A 21,269-nucleotide genomic window follows, 5' to 3' on the forward strand; every position below is an offset into this window, starting at 1 on the left:
AATTCGATAATGAATGCTCATCTTTATTTATCATCTGCTGTCTGTGAGTTACATCATACGTTGATAATGAAGAAATTTCGCTTCGTATGTACAGTACACACAACAATACCACACAACTCCTCTAGCGGGACGAGTTTTAAGGTGATTAAAGATGGCGAATTACATGTCAAACCATACGTGCATTCAGTCAAGTCAAAAATAGTAATTGTGTGATGTTAATAACAATACGAGAATGTTGGTGAGTACATGAATTAATTATTCAATTATCTGTTTGCTGGTCATTGAGCTTTTTATTACGAAACAATGGGAGGCAAGGGATGAAATTTACCTGATAAGTAATACATTTTTGGGGAGAAGAAGTGTAATTTGGACGACCAGAGTGTCGATTGGGAAGTTCAATGCGCACAAACATGTTTTCTACTAGTGACTAATGAAATATATGGGCAATGTATAGTTAGGAATGTATCTACCAATAGCAAGCATGTACAAATATAAATGTTTATAAGGTAGAATTCTTTTACCGCTCAAGTATTTAAAAAAAAGAAATGAGAGAGAGAGAAACAATGTTAATATAATATTAATAAAAGTATGAATTTTCTTTCATTTTCTATTTCACATTGGCGGCGGCGAGCCTTCATTCTTTTGTAAAAATTAAAAAATTAAAAATCAATTGAAAATAATGAAATTCAGCCAAGACTGATATAAAAGACAGTTTCACTGCTTTTCTCTCAACCATTTGTTTATTAATATGGTGATGGATAACGGAAAAAGGAAAAATGTGTGAAATATTTCTTTCAGATGGTGTTGGGCACTTTCTCTTGGACTGTTTTCTAATGCAAAAATTCCGCTGTTAAAAAATCTTAAAATTCAAATACTAACATAGTTAAGCTATCATCAGTAGTCTCTCTAGACTGCCTCTTGACACAAAGCGGAAGTCGTTTAATTAGGCGTGGCCACTAACCGGAGGGCACACACGATTGCTTTTACTCTTGTTCACAATGCCCATAAAAACTCGTAAACACATGAGAGTTGTTTGAAAAATATCTGCTCATCATCAAGATTGATTAAAATAAATAAAAAATTGCCTGAAGCACAAAAATAATAACAACAACACTGCGGTATTTTCTCATATTGGAATCACCAAGGAATCTCCAGGATCCAAAATTTCTTTGCAAATTCAATTCCAAGGTAAGCCAGCCCCATCACACAAATATCAGCTTCAAGCTGTGCAAGCGACATCGATGCCTGTTTTCAATGCCGAATATTCAACGTTCAATGTAATTTATCCCCGATCTCCACGTGCTAGACATAAGTTGTATTTGTCAAAGCTAGGCATCTGCCAAACAATGGATGGATTGACGATTAAATTGTTGCTGAGTAGTGGACCGGAAAATAACTCGTGTGGAGAAGAGATGAGAGGTCGACTGCAGCAGGAACGTAACCACCCTGGATTGTTGAATTGTTCTGATTCTGATGTATACAAGTCTATCAACTAGCAACCAATATCGACCAGTAAAGTGCGCATGCGTAAAAAAAGCGCGGAATTGTGTGAGAAAAAGAAGAAAAAGAAGAAGAAGAAGAAGAAAAAAAATAATACAAAACATACAATCGGGCAGCAACACGCAAGCTCTCTCTCTCTCTCTCTCTCTCTCGTAATCAATTCAGTCGTGCCGTGAGCAAATATCGGGCTAGCTAGGAGATATTCATCCTCTGGGTGATTCCAACGCCCGCTGGCTTCACTCTTGAGCCCCGGCTTTTGACAGAATTAGAAACGTATCAAAGGGAGATTCTAATGCTAATCATCAACTTTGAAAACTTAAAACGTTGAAAACTTATAATTAGTAGGAACAATTTTTGTTGAAATTCTGTAAGCAGAATGCCTGAGTGATTCCAATGCGCGCGTAGAAAGACCAGGCTCGAGTATTGAAAACATCTGTTTTATTAATTTCTACTACATCGATGGATACACAAGAGGTGGAAAAATGAAAATTACTGGCAATACGATAGCGCTCCGATAACACTTTGAGTCTCACCCACGTCTCCCACTTGAGTGTTTACTTGAACGTGCGTGTGCCCTGTTTTTTCATCAATGTGTGGAAACGCCAGTCTACGATAAGGGACAGAAGAGTGCATATAAGTCTTTCTGGTTGTGCGCACAGCACAGCATTACTGTTCATTATTCGATCATCTATTGTTATTTTTATTACTTAAATAAATTATTAGACTCGCTAGAATGAATCATAATGATTGTCGTCCAGCGGCTTATTATAAATCAAGTTGAGCCATCAATGTAAAGATGTACTATTTAAATTGACATTGAAAAAGAGGAGGAAAATTAATTAAACAAATAAAAAATGACCAACACACACGAGACGTCACTTGGCCAGGTCTCTGACGCTGAACACCTACAGGAGGACATTCAGTTGACTGAACTTGTGCCGGTACAGCAATCGAGAATTAAGCATACAAGAAGCGATAAAGATCAAAATACAACTGATGGACTCAAGGTGCTTAGAAGTTTTACCCAAAATGATAATGAGTTGGAGTTAATCGATGAAACTGAAAAGCATCAATTTTTTTTGGCTGAAAATAATAATAAACAAGTTGATAGTATTAATGATGAAGAAAATAATGGTAAAGTCAATAATCGAAAAATGGGAAAATTGAAAAATAAAGATTTTCCTAAAGATGAAATATATTATTTTTATCAAGATCAACAGATGGACATTGATATTGGTGGAGTAAAAAAATCAAGTGGTGCATTAGATAATGCCAATCATGCCAATGAAATGCTCGATGGGAAATTGAAACAAGTCCCCAGGAAGAATAAAAAATCATTGAAAGATAAGCAAAGCCAAAATTTATTATCCTCAAAAGATGAAGAAGAACAAGACCTAAGACTCAACATAGATGTGATAATCCAAGCGAGTTATCTTCTAGATCAAGATGATAATGACAATGTAAATGTAACGGAAAAAGCAAATAATAATAATAATAATAATAATAATAATAATCAATTGGAGGAAATAAATAATGATAAGGATAAAGGTGATTCATTGACTGACACGGGTGAAGAACAACTGGAATCGTTGAAAAGGTACAACTGTATGATGTGCGAGGCCAAGTTCAAAGGCAGTGGAGGCTTGAGAAATCATTATAAAGTTGTACATGCAACTGGGCCATTATATAAATGTGACGATTGTGGTAAAGAATTTCCATTGAAAGAACGTTTGAAACTCCATGTTCGAACCCATACAGGCTTTAAGCCCTATAAATGCGCAGAGTGCGGAAAGAGCTTTGCTCGAGGGGGTCAATTGTCCCAGCATCGACGTACACACAGCCAAATAAAACCTTATCAATGTGATCTCTGTATGGGTACATTCACTTGTGCTGCTAACCTTACTCTACACATGAAACGGCACAATGGTCAAAAGGATCATACATGTAGCATCTGTGGAAAGGGATTTATCAGACGTGATGCTCTCAAAAAACATCTCGAGTGCTTACATAAGGATCTTAAAACATTTCTCTGTGTTATCTGCAATAAAACATTCAAGGGTCACTTGCCACAACACATGAGAACACATGCCCATGATAGACCTCATGCATGTCCAACTTGTGGACAGAAATTTGCCCAGAAATCACAATTGACTGTCCATCAAAGAACACACACAGGACAACGACCGTTCAGGTGTCTTGTTTGTTGGCAAGCATTTGCTCACTCAACAGCCCTGAAACTTCACACTAGAAGACATACTGGAGAAAGACCCTTCAAGTGTACTGAGTGCAATGTCGGATTCACACAACTGCCGCATTGGAAGAAACACATGAAGTGCATTCATAAACGAACTAAACCCTATAGTTGCAATAACTGTAATAATTTCTTCAAAAAGAAGAATGATCTCGAGAGTCACGAGAAACTTTATCATGGTGGAGATATCATCAATGATGATGGAACCGCCGATAAAATTGATGGTGAAAATCATAAAAATACAGATTACAGTAAATATAAGAATATGACGTTAGAGAGAATGCGTCTACTGTTGGCAGTCTTATTGAAGAGAATTTCTAAACCTGAGCGTCTGGACGAACTGGGATTTGGAAAGAGACTCATCGATGAAATTCTTCAAGATTCCTTGATATCTGCTGGTAAGGATCCCATTAAGCTGGGCCAACTCAATGAATTCCAAGCATTACAAAAAAATCTTGAGACATTTCTCAAATGGACTGTACCCAAAGAGCACTGGGAAACATTTAAAAAGATGAATAAGAGCCCAGAAGAAATACTGGAAACACTCACTACGACATAGACTGTTGATTCAATCAAGTGGGATTAATATTTATTTTATAACCAAAGACTTGTACTACCAAATTGTTTACCATCATTCTTTAGTCATGTTGAATCAGTTGTTCTTGTTGTGATTCAGATGGATGCATGATTATATATTTATGATTATGACAGGGAAAATGTTCAATATTGCCATACTTTTAATTGGTAAAATTACTTGCCTTTTTGTTCCTGATCATTGTATCTCTATACTAAATGAAAAAAGAGTGACTAGGTAGAAGATTATTAAAAATGAAAAAACAAAAAAAACGTTAGAAGCCTGGAAATTTTGTTTCATTACTTTAATAGTATTGTTATTACAATATATAATTTATATAAGAAATTCCTCAATGAGATGAATGAATGATGAAAATTTGTTGCTTAACAACCACATGAAGATGATTAGATAGCGATAAAATAATGTGACCAGACAATAATCACAATTTTATTATTACTATAAACTAATTGTTTGTTTGTTCATTTGAGTCAGTTGAAATTTCTAGCATTGTATAAACTGCATAATCTGAAAATTAATATTATCCTATAGTTATTGTCAGATGGCTATATTATTACAACGAATTATTCACATATTTAGTGGAGATGAAAAAGAATATACCAACAACAATGCTTCTGTTCAAAATCCACACGACAAGAAAAGGTCTCATGTAAATGAAACGGTGGTTGTATATTGAATAAAGATCGAGGTCATTCAGGTTAATATTGGACTTGAGTATGACGAAAACTTGCTACTTGCTTTTTTTCAGTTTTCACGCCAAAGATAAAAACTATAAGGCTTTTGAGTTGAAATATATATATATATATATATATATATATATATGATAGCCATTAATAGAGAAAAAGAAAATGTTTATTAATTATTACTGCTTCTTCTACGGTGCCATGAATATTGAGAATGTAGTGTGTAATAAAATGTAATTTGTGAGAAAATTGAATGGAATTTTCATTTCTTCTGACCTTTGAGGATGTGTTCATAGGCAGTAGGTAGGGGAAACAAACATTGAAAACTTACTTATATAAATTAGTACGTGAATATATTCCTACCAAGTGATTTCAAATTTTTTGGTCAGATCAATCTGCAAGTTCTTTATAATTAAATATTTTCGAGATTTATCGTAAGTAAATGTAACAATTGGCTCTCCATTAACAACAACACGTGTAACATCATGGACTAATCCCATAACTTCAATTTCTCCTAGAATCATTGCTTCTTTAATATTAAATGGGCCAAAATTTGTTGACCATACATTTTTCAACTTGTTACCATCAACAACCTCAAAATCTTGATAAAGGTAATTATGAGTTTCCACAGAATCTAAGCTATCACCGTCATCCCAATATAATGAACCAGAAGATTTTTTTTTCAACTGCTGAGCAATTGTAATAATTAATTGAAATTTATTTTTTCGGCTTTGGGTAGTTGTTTGACCGGGAGTTTGAGCTGGTATGATGACTCCATCACGAATAAATAGGGGGATAGTATCCAAAGGAGCATCTACAAGGAACCATTGTCCATTGGAGACGGTGCCAGTATTATTGTAATAATTGTACCAAATGCCTTTTGGTAGGTATGCCTGCACTTGTATTTTCCCCTATAGAAATAATGATAATAATAATAATGAGAAAACGAGTTGTACAATGTCACGCAAATTATTTTTAACAAAATCCTTACTTCCTCGAGAACTGGCACAATCATTAATCCGTCGCCCCATAAAAATTGACTATCTATATCCAGTGTATTCTTGTCCTCCCAAAATCTGTCGAGTGCAACGGTGAAAGGTAAAGAAATGCTTTATTTGGTTATCGAGCAGAATGTTAAAGAAACTTACGAAAAAAATAAGGGACTTATGACAGGCGATCCGAAGGAATGAGCTTTAAAAAATAATGTATAAAGATAAGGCAACAGTCTATATTTTATCATCAATGCTTTTTTCGACGATCTTACAACCAAAGCACCCAGTGCCACTGGATCTTGCTCCTATACTTGGTAGAAACAAAGACTATATGTATTGAAAGGAAATTTTTTTTTGTATAATTAAAATAAATAATTTACTCACAATTGTATCATCTGAATTGTGATTACGTGAAAAGGGATAAAATGCACCGACTTGCATCCATCGGTTACACAATTCTACTGTGGTATTTCCATCAAAACCACATATGTCGGCGCCAATCATCGGTATTTGTAAGAGACTGAATTGCAGAATTTCTGGTATGCTCATTCGAAGATCATGCCTGAAAAATTGCTTATGAAAAAAGGAGACGAAAAAAAAAATGAATAAATAAATAAATATATTACCAACTTGAATATACATCTCCGGTCCAATGGGCGGAGTAATGGCCATGACCAATCCAAGTAGCACGAGATACAATAAACGGACGTTTTTGTCGAATTTTAATAATTGCTCTATATCAAGAGTTGATAAAATTAATGAATAAATAAATTAATAAAAAAGAAAGAGAATTATATATATTTACTTGTATGATGCTACAGCTTCTGCCATGCCATAAGTATTATGAATATCATAATGAAGCCCTCTAGCATGTTGTGCATTCATACATAAAGTTTTGGTAGCTAGCAAGTTTCCAACTACATTGGGTTGGTATGGTGGGTTATCAAAAACATTTTTTACACAACCATTCATATGGCCATTATAAAAATTTGACGGTTCATTCATATCCTATAACATAAATGTATTTGTTTAGGAGAATCAGCAATAATAATGTCAGCAATAATTTTTTACATACAATCCAGGCTCCATCGTACTGAAATTCTTTATGCATATTATTCATCATGGTATACCAGTATTCATCAATTTGTGGATGAGTGAAGTCAGGCCACACAGTAGATACACGATTCCATACTTTTCCGGCAAATGGGACATTTGTGTGAAAATCTTTGATAAAAATATCTCGGCGGAGTCCTTCATCATATGGAGGATATGTGCCATTAGCTTCTGACGCTGATATTCCAGCATCAATGAGTGGAATATAGTGCATTCCCATCTGAATTATTTACCTTGTCAATAATATATTAAAAAAATAAAATGAAATTATCGTATTTAACATACCGTATGAATTTCTTCGACGAATTGCGGCAGGCCTTTGAATTTATTTATATCGTATGTAAAATCATTACTATTTTTCATATAATCGAGATCATTCCATTGTGTATCCTATTTGATGAAAAAGTTTTCTCAAGTATTTAATATTTAATATTGAATATGTAATTTCCTTTGGTCATAAACTTACGAATGGAATGCCAGCTGCTCGCGTTCTGTTCCATACTTGTCGCGTTTTTTCCAATGATCCATATCCTAATCTGAAATATTAGTAATTCAATGACTTTATGGAAAATTGCAATGCGTCAAGTGTTCGGGGAATGAAATTGAAATTGATTTACCTGCAGAGATGAAATCCGAGAGACCAATATGGTGGCATGAATGGTTTTCCTACGATACTTGAATATTGATCAAGTACATCATATGGATTTGGCCCGATAAAAAAATATATATCAAAAATACCCCCAATACTTCTGAATGTTAATCCAGGAGTTGGTTGGAGAATAATATCCATAGCGTTACTATTGAGAAAAAGTACGCCATGACAGGCTCCAGACTCTTCGACAATCATATAGAAAGGATGTGAACCGTATAAATTAGCATGCTCGGTGGGCGGCTGATCCTTATTGAATAATGTAAATGTCTGCCAATTTGTATTCAATTTCAAAGAAGTTCGATGCTCTCCAAGACCATAAATGTTGTGCGATGGTAGCAAAGTGCTAATCTGGAGAAACTGATCCGAAAATATAAAACCACCAGCAAAGAGAGAATCAAATAATACAACTCCTGTTGATTTTCTTACAACTTGGAAACCGGGTTTCAATTTATTTACGTGAAATTCATAATCTGAATCACTTGAAAACTTATTGGGAAGAGTATTTCGAATTGGCCACACTGGCTCATATCTTGAATTATTAGCATCATCCATCTTTACCCTCAAAATATTTGTGCCAATTTCACTTGTTTTTAATCTAATAACTGAGATATCTTTTTTGTAAAAAGATGGAGCAATGTTTCTTAGTGATCCTTCAAATCCATCCTTTGTCTCATTTATTCTCTCGTATTCATATAAATGCCAATCTGGAGGATAGAAGCAATAAGGCACTCCTAGAGGTATTTCTTTATATATTTCGTTATGTTGAGAGCTAAATGCATCCCAACAACAACCTCGTGCCATGCAAGATAATTCTGATGCACCATTCTCTGGATGACAGTCAAAACGCATGTTTCGTGATACTTTCAAACACTTTTCTCCTTCATTTGATTCCAAATTTTCCTCAATTTTTTTAATAATTTGTTCATTACGACCGGCCTCATTTAGCAAGACATGGCATTCTAATAGAATTACTAATACAGACAATGTTGCCATTATCAGGCAACAAATACAGAGAGCGATGACTCGTGATATTATTCCACTAGTAGTATTCCATCTATTTTTAGTGAACTGAATATATTCTTCCACTTCATTTGTTATTGGTAACAAAACTTGGAGTTTCTTCTTGACCTGAAATTAATGAAAACAAAAATTATATATATAGTACTACACTACACTTTAGTAAGCTTGTACATATTATCATGAATTTAATTATATTTATCACCATCTTGTGTGCATATAATGCATCGGATAAGCGGTCTACACTTTTTATTCATTTATATAATATATATATATATACCTATATATTATCACTCAACCACAAATGCATTGAAGCAGCACTATCGAGAATGGCAAAATTATATGGATTAAATTTATAACCAATTGGAATTTCAAGTATACCGCCATCATAATATAAATTGACAAATTAATAGACACATGGCAATTGATTATCATAAAATAACTGCCCAACTATCTGTAGGTTCTAATATCCAACAGTAGGAATAATAGTCATTCAGTCGATAAAACAGCAGCCGCCTCAATATTGCGAGAAGGCATTAGGAGGTAAATAAAAGGAAGCGCACCTTTGGAAATCAACCAAGGTGAGTTTATACTTTCTGATTTACAATTTTTTACCCTTCTGACATTTCTTCATATATATACCAACCGAAAATATTTTCATTTTTCCCTAAAGAGGAGAACAATCACATGCAGTTGAGCATAGAGATGCAGTTTTTCATATTCATGAGGCATCTGAATACATGCGTTTAAGTCAAGCATCAACGCTGTTGCGTTGATCAAAAGGCTCAACGTTTGCAGGTTCTCAGGACCCCTCTCTGTATCCATCAGCAGTCGTACTTTTTTATGCACCTCTCTTCTGGCTTGAATCGGCTTGTTTTATTTTTTTCAATACTTACTGTCATATTACGACAATGGAAAACAAATTAATAAATTAAATTTACAAATTCCATGGGCTTTTTTTTATCCAGGACAGGAAACATTGATTGAGTGATTATATTGTCATAATATGTCCGGAATTAATTTTGAAAAATCGAAGGAAGAAAGAAAGAAAGAAAGCAGAGTAATTAGAGACAAACAAGCGTCTTCCTTTTTCTGGATGAGGTTTTGAATCTCGGGAGGAGCGCAAAAGCGAGCGAGAAGTGGGCGCCAACAGGAAGAGTGGTAGGTAATAGGTCGGGGGTGGCTGAAGCAGCGAATAATACAGGATGGAAGTTCCGGGATCGGCACAGATCAAAGTCCCTCGGGGTGACCCATACGAATACAGTTCTTACACCCCAACCCCTCCAGTCCTTATTACTATCCTTCTCGCTTTGGCTCTCCCGCATTCGTTTATACTCCAGCTCGTTCAAGTGGTATCAACTTGAATTGAGAAAAGAATATAAAGAACCCACAGGGTCATGCGTAAAACGATGTCTCTACAAACAATCCCCTCATTTGTTTAGGTATACTATAATAATCTATCTTGTTTTTTGATTTCTCAATTGATATATGTTTTATTATAGCATCGTGGCGGTGGCTTTATACTTTATTACAATATAAGACAATTTGAAGAGTGAACATGAACAAATTCAATCATTAACTAAGGCTATTGATAATAGGTGTATTATTAATTGACCGAACGATTGATTACTCGTTATAACGCGATATAATGCTGACACATGCACAATTAACAATAGTCGACCCCTATTGTTCGTGAAGCTTTTCATTGTCTTTCCCCAATTGAGTATTTCCTTCACGCTCATGTAGTGCTGTTGTCCCCAGCACGACCGCAATCGTCAGTTAATCCACCCCTCGATAGTCGCTTTCTATACAGCTAATACGCATCGCACGATGTAAAAATGGATTTATTTTTCCATCATTCCCAAAATCCCATTATTAGCTCATTACTTTTTATCAAATTGTCGAGGCGGCGGTGCTTCCGGCGAGGAATAGAACCTTTCCTGTTTTATGGTTTCATATATACGTGATTTATCCTATTACCACTATACGCTATATACTTCTTATTGTCAATCGCCTTAACTTTGTTTTTAAATTATTTATATAAAATTATTTCAGAGATAATTAACCTTTTTCTTTCTTTCATCAGTTTCAACTCACTTTCAGTATACGTTTGTTCTCTTATTTTTACATCCTTTTCACACATTTCCTGGACGATTAAGCCGGGAATGGGCGAATGAAGCAGCGTTTTCTTTTTATTTTTTCTGCTTTCCCATCCCTTTATCTATATTTCTTCATTCATCTCCCCCCCTCCACCACCACCGCGCACCGTTCTCTACCAGTTCTTTCTTTTTTGTTTGTTTTTTTTTTCGGCGACATTCAACATACTGAGCGCTCCACGAAAGGCATCGTATCCCGGGGGAGAGTTGGTTTGAGTTTTCAAGATGAAAAAGGGGGGTGGGAGACGAGAGTGAGAGTCCCTTGCGGGCCGCGCTCAGCCAACATGGCTTAAAATGGAGGCTGTGTGGCGCGAACAAACGACGGCGGCGTCGCAGCCCTGAACGGGTACATGAGCGACGAAAGCTCTACTCTCTTGCCCAGGGGAATGCACTAGAGTGAGTAGTCGATGAGATAATAGGACCTCAACTAACGATTGCATGGAAAACCATATTAGCGGACGAATGCTGATGTATTTGTTACGTTGGTCGCATGCAAAGACTTGGTTCTTTCACTCCCAAGTCCTTTTCCTAATGTAAATGCTGAGTGCTACTACATACTGGAGAGTATGATGATGAGATATTTGGTATAATGGCGCTTGGCGCATTAAATGATGATGATTAGATCTAATGAGTGCGGCGTTGCATATAATTGTGCGTGGATATTGGCGCGAATGAAGTGAATCGAATCGAAATCATGGTTTCCGGGCGTTGAGGTTTTATGTGAGCATATGTCAATGTTTGCCTTTCGGCACACAAGTTTTACGCTTGCCTAGCTGCTCCCGGGCGAACTACATTCCCTTCCCCCTCATCCGCCGTTCATCCCCTTTATTTAGTCCAACCAACCTCGATGGCCCACCTCCTCAAATTCTCTTCTATTTCTTCATCCTTTCATCCATCTCGGCACTTGTGTATTATATTATTATTAATAAGCAAGCATTTCTATAATACTCTTGTCATTTGTTGACCAAATTTATTTTTCATTTTAACCGATAAGATCATTGAAACTATATATCAATTGTTAAGAACAAATGAGAAAGGAGATTTTCTTTTCAATGTTTTGCATTTGACAAGTGAATGTCATCCAAACTTGGAAAATTTTTACGTCTGAACAGGAAAATTTTTATTCAACCGCTCTTATTCTTAAATGCATTTACGATAATACCCGAGTAAAGCCAAGGGCTTATAAGGATTAAGGGTAGAACGTAAATCCCCAACCAATTTGTCTCCCACTCTCCATCAGAGAAAAAAAAAATACTAGCTACTTACTCGTCATGGATTTCACTGGACTCAAGCCTTTTGTTCGGATAACTCTCTTGTTGCCTTTATTCTTTCTCTTTTGCTGCTTATACAATTTTCTCAACTACTGAAATACTCTTTAACCGCAATATTTCCGAATATATCCATTGAGTATAGTCAATAATGGCTTGTTGCCAATGTTTAGTCGATTATCGACCCATCAGTAACTAGCGTTAATTTGAGAAGTAAAAGTTGAGGGTCCGCCACCATCTCCCATATATCCACGGGACACGTCCCGTATACATATATCCGCACGGTCAAAGTAACCGTGGAGCGTGTGAATAGACATTGCCTAAAAACTATTTGAGAAATATGTTGGTAAATAAGACATATATTTCATTATATAATCACAATGCTGCATCCTCTAGACTGTGTATAATGTATAGTGCAAAATTATGGCATTATTAATTTTTTTGTCAAGTCCTACTCATTGAAAAATAATGAATGAATTCGGCTGGAGAATTCAAATTTCGTAACCCATCCTTTCTTATAATATACTCCCGTCGTAATATATCTCAACATTTTTTCGTTAATCGAGTGGAAAAACTCAATTGGATGAGTGAGGGCGGGGGAATGGTTCATTTCGTAATAAAGGCAATTTATAAGATAAAAGAACAATAATGTAAAATTGGTAAATTTACTCTTTAAACTGAGTTTTTTTTTTTTTTTTTTTTATAAAATGATCGTATACTTATTTTATAGAAATTAAATATATCGAAACAATACCTAATGGAGATTTTGTTGTTGTGCAAAGTGTGTTTTTAGAGCACAGACATACAGCCGTGCCGCTCTAACTGTAGCTGTCATCCTTCATCATCGTCACTCTTAACTATAGATGACGGTCGACCCCAATATATCCACTCACTCGATTCTTCAACTTTTTATTCCCAGTAGCAAAACCTAAGCTGGGCTTAGCCGTTTATACATATGTTGCCGGGGTTGTGATCCTTCACCCTTACCCATTTACCTTCCCCTTGATGTAAACATTCAATTTCGATAACACCTACTCGATTTATATAAGTTTCCCCACTTTGAACATTGTGTATTATTTTAATATTTCCTTCTCACATTGAATTGCATTTTTGCACGCTTGCGTATTACATATTATTGTTATCGATATAATTTCCAGCATGTAGATTGTTACATAGATGTACTCTCGTTCTTATTCTCCAATTTTTTAGGAGAGCGAAAAAAAGGGAAACTGTAAACAGAATAATCCCTCATTGGCATTGTCGATTATAGAGAGCGCAATCCGGATGTGAATGATTGTCCACTTGGACCCTATAGGGATGCTGGAAAAAAAAATTACAAAAGAGTCCTCTGTGTGGACTGTGGAGATTTCAAGTTGAATGATTATTTACGCATGAGTTAATCGAATAGAAAAAATAAAGCTCTTCTATGGACATAAAATGTTGATGCATTTCAATTGAATGTTTTTTTTTTTCGCTGAAACATGAGATGAATAAAATAATTTTGCTACATTTTTTTACATTAATAATATGTTACACAACTTGGTCAGTTGATGAGTAGTCTCGCGTCAAACGTATATACGACATATCGCATGCATGCGGTTGCCGCAGTAGCACCGACCGACGAGGCTTTATTTCTTCCTTCCGCCGTGTTTTTCATGAAGTCTCGCTGTCACATGGACTCTGAATTAAAGCCCACTGAGTACGCTCTCGCAGGGAGCTAGATATAGGGTGTGGCAACCGACCCTGGAATTGGCGAGATTTTCACTCTCCAGAAGCAAGAGTGAGTCCCCCCACCTCCCCCCTTGAGCACCGTCGGGTGTGTCACGCACGTTGTATTGTTGTATTGTCGACTGCAATCTCACTAAGCGTTTCAACGAGTCAACATCCCCCTCCCCCTTTTACTTTATTCCTCCACGTTTAACCTGTCCACCCACATGTGATGCATTTTCATTATTATTTTTATTATTATGAATAATGTTTTATTTTTTTCATCCTCGTTGTTTTTTTTTCACATTTTTCTTGGGTATTTTCTGACTGAAGAATAAAAAATAAAAACTCACAGTCATTTGAAGATATTTATGATAAAGAACCGAGAATTGATTGAAATGACATTAAGAACTAAATTATCTGCTCGTCTTATGACATCTCAAGATCGTAAATCCAAGTGATGTCTTAACTGTGCGGTGTAGAATAGGACAAACGATGCGCTGACAAGTGTTGGGGGGCCGATTTAATTTAATGGGGACCAAACAAGGCCTCGGTTATAAACCCGGCTTTGAAAGGGGAAAGCTAACGCTTCGCGTGTCGATCGGTATTTAGTGGTGCCTGAGAGTGACACTGGGGATTTCCCGGTATGTTCTCACCCCAATTCAAAAGTGGATTTGGGAGAAAAAAAAATTGCATCAATTTGTTCAAACTCAATATCACACACACACACACACACAAACTAAATAGACCTCATTATTCAGTTTGTTCTTGTTTTGCTGTAATTAGTTGCCTATTTAATGTTCTAAAAAAAAAATTTATTTTTTCGAAATTAATGTGAAAGATGAATCAGTTGAGGTGTTTTAGATCATTATATATGAATGTATTCGTCACAAGTTAAAAAATTGATGTTCTATAATAGGGTATTATTTGGTTTTTAGGGGAATTAGTGAAATGATCCTTACACCAATTTTATAATAATCTCAAAAGTGTAGCATATAGTATTCGTTCAGAAGGGAAAAAAAACGACCGTTTTGCTGAATGGTGTCGCTCACGTCGTTTTCTATCACCGGACGCCTCATTGTTGTGCCTTTTTACAGATCGTTTCTCCCTGTAATCCCCAGCAGCCGGCTATTTGTCGGCATCCTTTCAACCTCAACATTTCACAAACGATATTAGGCCTCTCATGAGTACCTTTACACGTATTTTATTTTTACAAACCTAACTTACTAACTTGCCTCTAATTTCCCCACAATAATTCTGCTTTTCCTGTTTTCTTCTTGTCAATGAAGAATGAAATAGCAATGCATTATCTCTACCATTTTCTAACATCTTTTTTTTATGAGGAAAAATCACTTGAGCGTAAGAAAATTGTGGGTATACACATGTATATAATAAATGCCCGGCTGTTCGCTCGAATTATCGAATTGAGTGTAGGCCTATATATATTTTCTTCATCCATTGCCATACATTTTTTTTCTCGCTCTCTCATTTTCCATAGATTTACCATTTTTTCATCATCCGACTTTTTTTGAGCTCATTTCCACTTTCCAATCGGCAAACCTATAATCTAAGATCGTGCAAACTGAGGTAAATTTCTATTGATATATGGTCATGATTATAGTGTCATAATGTGTGTTGAGGTACGTCTCGATGATAATTAGATTATGGCCGTGGAGATATTACAATGGGTTTTTCAGTGTGTGAAAAGAAGTGATGAAAAAAAGAAAAAAAAATCGAAGGTAAAGAGGTTTCATACGGTATGTCGCTGTACTTCGACATCACATAGTGCGATTCAGTGTGGTAATGTCGGCATCGCATCAAAAGCACTCAACTCTTACACTTGCAGCGGGTGTTTCTTTTCCCACTCTGTCCTCCACCACTTTTCTCACAGAGGAATCACAGTATGCCCACTCTAACACTCAGACTACGGTGAAAACTTTGACTCCCGAGTTTGTTTGTACCTTTGTTTGAATTCACATTCAACGGAGATAGCTTTCACTTATGCGCCACGGACCAAGATTAAACAGATTCGAAAATGTATGCCCCCTTACACCAAGAACAGACTTTATATCCCCTTCTTTGACACTTTGTTGGAAAAAAAAACTCTCTGCCGTAATACCAGGGGATTTTTCAATGGAAACTGTGAGCTGGCGATCCTGTTTAGCTATGGTCACTCGGGTGTGGATGTTTTTGTATGTTTGGACACCTCTGATGTATAGTACAGTATAATAGGGTGATCTCTCATATAAGGCATCATTAAAATTTTTTGCATCTCAAATATAATGTTTTCAACAGCAGGAGCTAATTTCTTTGGAATTGAGTTCATTTATTAATTTCAACGTATTTATGTCACATTAAGATAGTATGTCTCTCCTAACCGTGTATAATATTATAATAAGAGCAGAGAAAAAAAAAGGATTCGAGCTTTAAAAAACTTTACGGATGAGTTGATACGATTGGGAGGAATTTAATAGAGTGAAGAAGGAGGGGGCGATCTCTATAAATCTGGATACACACAATACACCGTTGGGGGAAGGGGGAAGAGATTGTAATAACGCACAATGACAGTGTAATCGAGGAAGAGACCGGAACGCAGTTGAAACGTGGGCGTGCGGGCGGATGGTGTATATATGTGCGGCAGGGTTGAAGAGGGTAATGAAGAGGTGTTGAACCGTGTTCTATAAAGCTCTTTTGGCAAAACCTGAAGGGTTCTGGAGCATAATAACGTGCAGTTCGCTCATTATTCACGGGTTTTAACCAATTATATTGGCACTAATAATAAGGGAAAGCGTTGATACACGCAGTGTATCACCCCATGGAAATATACCAAACAGGAGGCATCATGCAACTAATATATGTATTTTCCATTTTTCTTTCAATTTCTATTATTCTCCTCGTTTGTTCGGATGTTCAAAAAATAAAAAATAAATAAAAAAACCAATTGCCGACAAAGAGAAACGAAGCTCAGGTGTAACACGTATATATGTGTTAAAAAAATTAATTATTCATTTTGAATAATAAATATGAAGTATTTGATAGGTTTGAAAGTATGAAGTACCTGTCTTTATAACGAGCGCTAAGATTGATAACGCGCGTGCTGGTTGGCTTGTATGAGTAGAGGGTATGTGAAAAGTGAAAAAGGTAGGGGTGGTAACCGGCATCAGGCACTGAGTGCGGTAGTCTGGGCGAGAGATCGCATTTAATGGATGGAGGACAGATACCTACCCCAGATATATATATATATATATCGAGTACGAGTGGTATGGGTGTGGGATGGGATGGGAAGGGATCGGATCGGATCGCTGTGTATCTGTGCGAATCATCAGTACGAAAGCACGTCGGCACCGTATGCCATTGCCCTCCTTCACTATCAGTTCCTATCTATACATGTTTCTATACACCCCGTGCCCCCTCTATTACTCTAAACTCAAAGATTTCATCTTTATATACTAATGTTGGATGATGCTTGACACTTTAGTGTCACTCTTGCACGCTGATGCCCTGCTTTTTGCATGAGATATATAATCTTCATTCAAGGAAGCAAGAGGGCTTTTATTTAAGTGAGCTTCTTGAAAATTTTCTTATTTGCACCATCTCATCAGATAGAGATTCCCTTATAGTTTAGAAATAATTTATGGTTTGATGAAATAAATGAAGCTTTCATTTTGTACTCGATTAATTTATTGCTTTGCTTTGGATGAGGTTTATTATTTACAATGAGAGACACGTACACATGTAATATGCATTTTTTTGTAGCTACCATCCTTTTTTTCTTTTTCTTTTTCTTTTTTTTTTTTTCATCTAGATATACAATTTCTTTAAATGCATATTCTCTGTCATTTAATCGTCCATTAAACACAATAAACGATTGTATGTATATGGGATTTGTGAGTGACTCCTTGACTGAAAAAGCAATTTAAAGGCTTTTATGCATATAAGAATCAATTATGAAATGCCTGACATGAATTCTTTTCACAGTGTAGAATATGCGAAATCGAATACCAAACCGAAATAAAAGATATTTGTAATTTTTTCATTTTGACGATGATTTTTGTTGCAGTTAATATCTGTTAACATCATATTTCATATCGATGGTTAATTCTAAAAGTATCCTTACAAACTACTATCACACCAATTCGTACATTATCCATTGTATCATTCGAATTACAATTATGTTAATCGTTCGCCAGTGATGTCTATTGTGAATTTTTCATTATATATGAAACAGCTTGATTTACATGAAAAAAAAATCATAATTTCCTTTTTTTTATATCTATAATATTGCCGGCGCATAATTTTTCATCTTTCTCTGCTATACACTTAAAAGTATTATATTTACAAAGTTTATTTACAATCAGAATTTTTAATCAGTCATGATTGCACCTCATTGAAGAAAGAGAAACAAGAAGAAGAAGAAGAAGATGAAAAAGAAAAAAACAACAATTTCAGTTGAATATTGCATAAGCAACAAAGTACCGCGCTGCACTATACTATAGTATACTGTATATACTGTATAGTATATAATCACCTTCACTTTAATACATCTGCCAAATGTCCAACATCACTGGAGTAAGTCATAGCACCGAGAAAGAGCGGACACTGATGATGGCTCTTTCTATTAGTGTCACTCTGTCACAACATCTTGGTAAGGTAACTCTGATGTGATCCAGGTGGGGGTAATAAAAATGGACTGACAAAGGCATGACTCGTTCCACTGTGATGAATCGCTGAAAATGTAGTAGTTTCGATATGGGATTGCCCAGTGGATCCTCCAATATTAGAACTATTTAACACTGGTGAACTGCTGTCATGGAGCTTGCGCATGTGTTTTTTAAGATCAAAATTTCTACAAAATCCCTTGCCACATATTTTACAGGAAAATGGCTTTTTATCATTATGTGTATGCATGTGAAATGTAAGATTGTAAATTTGATGAAAAGCTTTATTGCATATATTACATTTGTAAGCTTTCTCTCCACTATGGGTGAGCTTATGATTCTTGTAGTTGCCTTTCTGATGGAAACCCTTACCACAAAATTCACAAACAAATGGCTTATAATTGGCATGGATACGTGTATGAGTATTTAATGTTGAACTGCGATTAAATGCTTTACCACATGTTTGACATTTGTGTGGTTTTTCGGCTGTATGAATGATTTTATGACGGCACAGTGTGCTAGCTTGACGAAAACCCTTGCCACATATCTTGCAGACGAATGGACGTGCACCAGTGTGCACTGGCATATGACGCGTTAAATTGTAGTGAGCATTGAATACTTTACCACACTCAGGGCAGGCGAATGTTTTCTGCTTGTTTGGATTTATTTCTCTACTCGTTGATAGCTGCTGGCCAATTTGGGGGGGTGAATTTGCAGACGATGGAACGCTACTTGACGCTACTGATACTGAGAGGGGTAATTGCACTGGCACTGGTGATTTTTTTTCACTATTAGCTGCTGCTGGTGCTACTTCCAAACGGCCGGCAGGATGTGATGGTGGTGCTTGTGATAATGGTGATGTTGATGATAAATGTTCCACTGTATTTTGTATTGGATTATTACTTATTGGAACTGTTCCACTTGGTGGAAAAACTCGGAGTAAAGGGTTTGGATGGTAATATAGTAGGGGGTAGTGCTGAAGGAGACTCTGGTGCCTTAGAGTAGGAACATATTTTTTAAATGCTGATTCCAAGTGCGCCGAGTAAGACAGCGATTGGATATTGGCTGACGGCTGACGTAGACTAATACTAGACGTATCGGATGATGTCAGTAGTCGTTTATCGGGCTCCATTATTTTTGCTATTGAGAAGGTTAGTGTTGATAAATTTCTACATGATGATGTGGGTGAACTTGTCGAATTGCTTGAGTCCTCTGTTGGTGGGGGAAGGTTCGTTGGAATTGTATCGGTTGTCATTGTCATTGTCATTGCGCTGTTACTTGAACGCTCCAATGGTTGCATCGTTTACACTTCAAGTATCTGTAAGCATAAAAAAAATAAAATACAAAACAATGACATCATAACTTATCATAACATGATAATTATCATCTATAATAATAATTTACCCCATTTGATTAGTGAATCAACTTTTTTCCATTTATCTCGAGTTGTTATCACGATAATTATGTGTATGAAAAGTCTATGCTATATGTATGTGATTTTTTTTTCATCACCAACAACCATTAGTTTATTCGTTCAGGTGAGGATCAGACGTTGCAGTAGATAGGGAGAATAGATTTGGTAAAGCGAGACAGCGTGAGGGAGAGGGAGAGAGAGAGAGAGAGAGAGAGAGAAAGAAAGAGAGAAAAGCTGTAGGAGGATCCAAGGGATTTACTCAGGGGCTGACTCTGAGTATGACCCTCCCTCGTGCGCGCCACCGCCCACTATTGGTTCTACTCAATCCGACCAACGTGGTATTTACATTTGCCACGATTTGCCCAGAAATCCTCCTCTCTTTCATCCACTGCAACACAGTAATTTCACCAAAGGTAAATTCAAAAATTTACCCTCTGTCCTAAAATATTACAAATGGATTTACTATGATCCTTCAACTTTAGTTATAGTTCCACTTTATCATCATTTTTTTCTTCCTCTGTTACTATTGAATTTTTTTCCTTCTTTTACAACAACTTTTAAAATGGCACAAAATGCACGTCACTGAATGAAATGCCAAGTGGTCAGTCAGAATTGTAAGGATTGCTACATTGAGATAGCTCTGATTGGTCGACGTTAGAGGGGAATTTATATGGAAGTCGAGAATGTTTGCACTAGTTGAAAACGACGCTCGGTGTAGACTTGGAATGACGGTTGAATTTCAATGGAGAACTTGAGGCTCTCTACATTTCTACCTATTCATGTATATATGCCACCTCATACTCGACTACTTATTCACTGACTATGGGTAATATAACAGATATTTGAGAAAATCCATTTGACAAATCAAACTGTCGAGTAAAATTTGAAGAAAAAAAATCTCTCTCTCTCTCTCTCTCTCTCAAATAGCAAGAGATATAATAGACTCAAAAGTAGAGCTCCGCCCCTTTTCCAAGAGTAACTTTTGATTGTTCACGAGTGTATATACTAGGTTTGATACAATCTGAAGGGGAACTGCGCAACGGACGATTCCCCGCAGTGAAACAAGCCACGGAAACGAACGTCGGGAGCTTACTGAAACGCCCCTGTGGCTCCATAGAATATAACACGATGGCGGGGCAGCAACTGTCGTCTAAATGCCACCCAACAATAGTGTCTCCGTGTACCAGGGGGTTGGAAGGGGGAGGAAGGCACACCGCAGTTGTAAAAAAAAAATGTGGCCAAATAGGAGAGGTCGAAAATACATGG

The 21,269-nt window shown here is 36.3% G+C and overlaps 3 protein-coding genes across 5 annotated transcripts; 1 reads left to right on the forward strand and 2 right to left on the reverse strand.

Moving 5' to 3' along the window:
- The first annotated feature begins 153 nt into the window (after nucleotides 1–153).
- Nucleotides 154–5,152, forward strand: LOC107042228 (zinc finger protein 37 homolog). The gene is made up of 2 exons (XM_015263165.2): nucleotides 154–238; nucleotides 799–5,152. The coding sequence occupies exon 2, from the start codon at nucleotides 2,355–2,357 to the stop codon at nucleotides 4,308–4,310; it is 1,956 nt and encodes a 651-aa protein (XP_015118651.1). The 5' UTR covers nucleotides 154–238; nucleotides 799–2,354; the 3' UTR covers nucleotides 4,311–5,152.
- On the reverse strand, nucleotides 4,621–9,131 carry LOC107042227 (lysosomal alpha-glucosidase). Of its 3 annotated transcripts, none has more exons than XM_015263164.2 (11): nucleotides 9,081–9,131; nucleotides 7,749–8,911; nucleotides 7,598–7,667; nucleotides 7,417–7,521; nucleotides 7,094–7,351; nucleotides 6,824–7,026; nucleotides 6,645–6,752; nucleotides 6,403–6,580; nucleotides 6,175–6,323; nucleotides 6,018–6,102; nucleotides 4,621–5,937 (listed from the first exon to the last, which is right to left on the reverse strand). In XM_015263164.2, exons 2-11 carry the CDS (start codon nucleotides 8,774–8,776, stop codon nucleotides 5,386–5,388), a joined length of 2,736 nt encoding a protein of 911 aa, XP_015118650.1. In that variant the 5' UTR covers nucleotides 8,777–8,911; nucleotides 9,081–9,131; the 3' UTR covers nucleotides 4,621–5,385. The 3 variants fall into 3 exon arrangements, with proteins under 3 accessions (XP_015118650.1, XP_015118648.1, XP_015118649.1); XM_015263162.2 differs by having other exon boundaries at nucleotides 9,006–9,087; XM_015263163.2 differs by lacking the exon at nucleotides 9,081–9,131 and having other exon boundaries at nucleotides 7,749–8,987.
- Nucleotides 9,132–17,641: 8,510 nt separating this feature from the next.
- LOC107042176 (fez family zinc finger protein erm) lies at nucleotides 17,642–19,889 on the reverse strand. The gene is made up of 2 exons (XM_015263087.2): nucleotides 19,511–19,889; nucleotides 17,642–19,432 (listed from the first exon to the last, which is right to left on the reverse strand). Exons 1-2 carry the CDS (start codon nucleotides 19,887–19,889, stop codon nucleotides 18,564–18,566), a joined length of 1,248 nt encoding a protein of 415 aa, XP_015118573.2. The 3' UTR covers nucleotides 17,642–18,563.
- Between the last annotated feature and the right edge of the window lie 1,380 nt (nucleotides 19,890–21,269).

The sequence above is a fragment of the Diachasma alloeum genome, unplaced genomic scaffold (assembly GCF_001412515.2).
Source record: "Diachasma alloeum isolate Michigan unplaced genomic scaffold, Dall2.0 Dall_scaffold_00430, whole genome shotgun sequence".
Classification (NCBI taxonomy): domain Eukaryota; kingdom Metazoa; phylum Arthropoda; class Insecta; order Hymenoptera; family Braconidae; genus Diachasma; species Diachasma alloeum.

Excerpts from the sequence above, each read along its gene's own strand:
- LOC107042228 (XM_015263165.2), top strand. The coding sequence starts at position 2,355 with ATGACCAACACACACGAGACGTCACTTGGCCAGGTCTCTGACGCTGAA.
- LOC107042227 (XM_015263162.2), bottom strand. Across the intron at positions 7,027-7,093 it reads AGTACGATGGAGCCTGGATT|GATATGAATGAACCGTCAAA; the intron begins GTATGTAAAAAA and ends TTTATGTTATAG. Across the intron at positions 5,938-6,017 it reads TTGTGCCAGTTCTCGAGGAA|GGGAAAATACAAGTGCAGGC; the intron begins GTAAGGATTTTG and ends TTATTTCTATAG.
- LOC107042176 (XM_015263087.2), bottom strand. The coding sequence starts at position 19,889 with ATGCAACCATTGGAGCGTTCAAGTAACAGCGCAATGACAATGACAATG. Across the intron at positions 19,433-19,510 it reads ACTCCGAGTTTTTCCACCAA|CACCACCATCACATCCTGCC; the intron begins GTGGAACAGTTC and ends CATTATCACAAG.